The sequence below is a fragment of the Notolabrus celidotus genome, chromosome 18 (genome assembly GCF_009762535.1).
Source record: "Notolabrus celidotus isolate fNotCel1 chromosome 18, fNotCel1.pri, whole genome shotgun sequence".
In the NCBI taxonomy this organism is placed as follows: Eukaryota; Metazoa; Chordata; class Actinopteri; order Labriformes; family Labridae; genus Notolabrus; species Notolabrus celidotus.
In genome coordinates this window covers 12,116,137-12,119,853 of record NC_048289.1, presented here as the reverse complement: position 1 = coordinate 12,119,853, position 3,717 = coordinate 12,116,137, and the positions used below count along the sequence as shown (strand labels likewise).

The following is a 3,717-nucleotide window of genomic DNA, read 5'->3' as shown; positions in this document are numbered from 1 at the left end:
TGTTTGCCCTTATGCTGCATTCACGTGTCCTTTGTATGCTCGGAGTTCGAAGTTGTATCGTTGTTCTTCCTACTTCAATGATCACCTGCTATTAAAGTGAGAAAAAATTGAAACCGCCATGAAGATTTTGTTTTTTTTTCTTGCTCCAAACTAAGCTTTACCTGAGACACCTGTTGTTTCAAACGAGAAACTGTCACAACCAAACTATATATCAGAAATCCCAACTAACAATATCAATTGAGAAAATACATGCAATACAAGAATTCTTAAGACGTCTTTAAGACAACATGTATTTGGTCCTTCATGTTTCTGCACACTGACACTGCATTATGGCAATGAGGCAAGCCAAGAACCAACATTTCCAACCACTGTCTCGCTGTCTAAAACCGATATTTACGTATTTTCCTACTGTTCTCAAATGCCTGCTTTTACTAATGACGTCACATGTAAGCTCTAGAGATGGGATTTCTGGCTCTTTGAAGGGAACCTCTTTGATTTGCCGTTGTGTTTTCTGATTTGCCGTTGTGTTTTCTGTTTTGCCGTTGTGTTTTCTGATTTGCCGTTGTGTTTTCTGATTTGCCGTTGTGTTTTTTGATTTGCCGTTGTGTTTTCTGATTTGCCATTGTGTTGTGTTTTCTGATTTGCCATTGTGTTGTGTTTTCTGATTTGCCGTTGTGTTTTCTGATTTGCCGTTGTGTTTTCTGATTTGCCGTTGTGATTTGCACTTCAGGGCCACCGTAAAAAACGGCTCCCAAATGAACGGCTCGCAACAGCGAATCGGTTCTCATCGTTCACTTAAAAGAGCCGTTCAAAAGACCGACTCGTTCGCGAACGTCACATCTCTAGTAAGCGCTTCACTCGGTGCGACTTTGACAACCAGCAGGATAGGCGAGTTGTTATATATCATCCGCCTCTTGAGTATGCATCAGTGTACTTCAAACAACATTAACAGTACATGTTTTCTTCACTCTAGTTGTTAAACCGCGTGTGCTGGATTTATGTCGAGTCCAGGGAACAGTTAACTTCGGCTGACAGCCAGTGGACGATTTACGAAAGCGGAAGAACTTTGAGTTAGCTCAGTCCAGTTAGCTGAAGTAGTTAGCCTGACATTTTGCTGATTTCACGTTGTAGAGTAGCTGCTAGCGGGCTAGCTTCGTCTCGTTGTTGTCATGTCCTGAGTTCTTCGAGATTCACGTCAACGAGAAGAGATACTAGATAGCTGTGTCAGTCAGCTGGTTCTCTCAGATACACAGCAGCAGTTTGTACCAGTACCGAGGCGTAGGCAGGGCGGACTGGACTCCTGAGAGGTCTGAATTCATTCATAGCAGAGGTTTGTGCTTTCCTACGTCTGCTTCGGCCATCTGGATCGCTCATTCATACATCAAAGATTTCCTGACGTTATGAGACTGAACAGGGCCGTGCTAATGGTCGTGGAGCTGTAACATATTCATAGCCTCGAACTAAGATCCTTCAATCCAGCTCACAGGGAGCAACAACCTTTCTCTTTGCCAAAATAGCATCCACCAAGACTGCAGAAATGCTGACTGACAGCAGGTAACGGGGATTCATGAAAATAATGTTTTGAAATACAGGCTGATTGATCCACACTGTCATATTTAGCATGTCTTTCTTAATGGTAATGCAACAATGTAGCTAAAACACACTTGATGCAGTATTAGTGTAAACCCCACTCAGTGTGTAGTCTCAACGTAGACCAGGGTATGGTTGTATTAATCAATATGTTCTCATGGTGGTAGTGCTTTAAGTGATCATGTAACTGCCTGAGTGTGAGATGCTATTTTTGGTTGTCCTTCATTTTCTCTCTTTCTAATTTTCTGCCTCTCTCGGCCCTGCCCCCCCCCCCCACATCCCCTCCCCCGCCTGCATAGTTTCTTTCACACCATCTCCATCACTTTAATGATCACTCTTTTAAGTCAGAATACTTTATGTTCCTCCCCGGTCTGTTGTGCACAGGAAACGACACCGTAGCTGTGACAGTGAGGAGGTCCAACAGCTGAGTCCGCAGGCCAAAAAGTCAGGCGGGGGTTCCAGTCTGCTTGTGTCAGATTTGGATTCAGAGGTGAGACTGGTTTCACCCTAATTTTGAGGAGCATCACAAAGACATACTACAATATTTCCACTGTTTTGATGAAAAGTCATGTGGGAAAGGATAAATCTTTCTACTCATTTATTAAGGTCATTTATTTTCTATCCTTGAGCTTCTGATGTGCAGTCTCGAGACATTTATGAATGCAGCCTGCAACCAGGCATCATACATATAAAAACACAGGAATCTGTATCGCATTTGCAATGCACCATGGTCAGGAAGAGCACTACATGTTTTATTTAAAGAATCTGCATCCATCCATCCATGAAGCTCCTCTTCAGGGCCCATCTCTGCTCTGTGTTTGCAGTCTTCCAGCAGCGACAGCAGCAATGGGATCAGCAGTCCGGAGAGAGGTGTAGTGGTCACCGCCAGGCCGTGCATACATAGCCAGAACAACCGCATCACCCACAACTCCCTCAGCCCTAAGCCTGAAGAATCTGCAAGCTCCTCGCAGCATGGTTTCCATGGCGACAGCAGCAGTGCCTCTTACGACCACATCAACAGAGTCCTGAGGGAGGCGCACTTCAATAGTCTGCAGACCAGAGGGCGCCCGGGCTCGACATGACCGTGACCTCTGACCCCTCTCCTGACCTATTGCCCTTCGACATCAGTGCTGACATCACTGGCACGATGACTCCTCTTTCAAAGCCTCAAGCAACACCCTTGGGTCAGGGGGGTGGGGGGGTGGGGGGACGATGTGTGGGGACGATGTGTGGGGACGATGTGTGGGGACGATGTGTGGGGACGATGTGTGGGGAGGTTTACAGATTTTTTGGGCACAAAGACTCATCCCCACCTCGCCATGTATCATTTGTCAAGACCATAAGCACATCCGCCTTTCCATGGCCCAGCCACTGTGGTTTTGTGCAGTATTGATGTGTGTGTGTGCGTGTGTGTGTGTGCACGCACCCTTTGCACTTTATAAAGAGGCATCATTCTCTTTACATGCGTGCGTTGATGCGTGGACATTGTCATTGGTGCTAATCAAAAGGAGAGTGTGATGATCCAAAGTGCTTGCAATCTTAAATAAAGCTAAGCACTTTACCCAATAATTCCTCATTCTGTTTATTTTTGACCGGGGAAGTTTGTCTCATGTTTGTATCCACAGGGAGGGAGTTGTAGTGATCACATTCATAAAACGACGTCCATGGATTAATCACATCGGAGATTCTTAAAACAATCCAGTAGATATTACTTAAAGCCTTTGTTTATTGTCGTAAACCAAAGCAGTAAATTTCAGATTAAGTATTTACATTTCACTTTCTAAATGAATCTAATGTTTTAGTGTTGCAGGTCAGCAGGTTCTAGGTAACAGAGATTCATCTTGAGCCTCACCACCAAAGTCCAACCTCAGATTAGACTCTGGCTAATTATAGAGCTGTGAGAGCAGCACAGCAGTCTGCGGCTCCAACGCCATACTCAGTTCAGTGCTCCTGAACAACAACACAGCCTGAAGGAAAGGCTCTCTGAATCACTTTTTACTTCCTCAACATTTTACACAACATGTGTGTGTATGTGTGTGTACCAAGCTTGTCGGCCATACTTGTTCATGTATGGTTAAATAAGACCAGCACACTGTGTTGCAAATAAAATGCGAGATGTTGAAGTGA

At 44.7% G+C, this 3,717-nt stretch overlaps 1 protein-coding gene across 1 annotated transcript; it reads left to right on the top strand.

Moving 5' to 3' along the window:
• The first annotated feature begins 447 nt into the window (after positions 1-447).
• On the top strand, positions 448-3,713 carry si:dkey-21c1.1 (protein FAM104A-like). The gene is made up of 3 exons (XM_034707418.1): positions 448-1,554; positions 1,975-2,080; positions 2,415-3,713. Exons 1-3 carry the CDS (start codon positions 1,538-1,540, stop codon positions 2,670-2,672), a joined length of 381 nt encoding a protein of 126 aa, XP_034563309.1. The 5' UTR covers positions 448-1,537; the 3' UTR covers positions 2,673-3,713.
• Positions 3,714-3,717: the final 4 nt, after the last annotated feature.

Coding starts and splice junctions, on each gene's coding strand:
- si:dkey-21c1.1 (XM_034707418.1), top strand. Junction 2,081..2,414: donor TGTCAGATTTGGATTCAGAG/GTGAGACTGGTT, acceptor CTGTGTTTGCAG/TCTTCCAGCAGCGACAGCAG.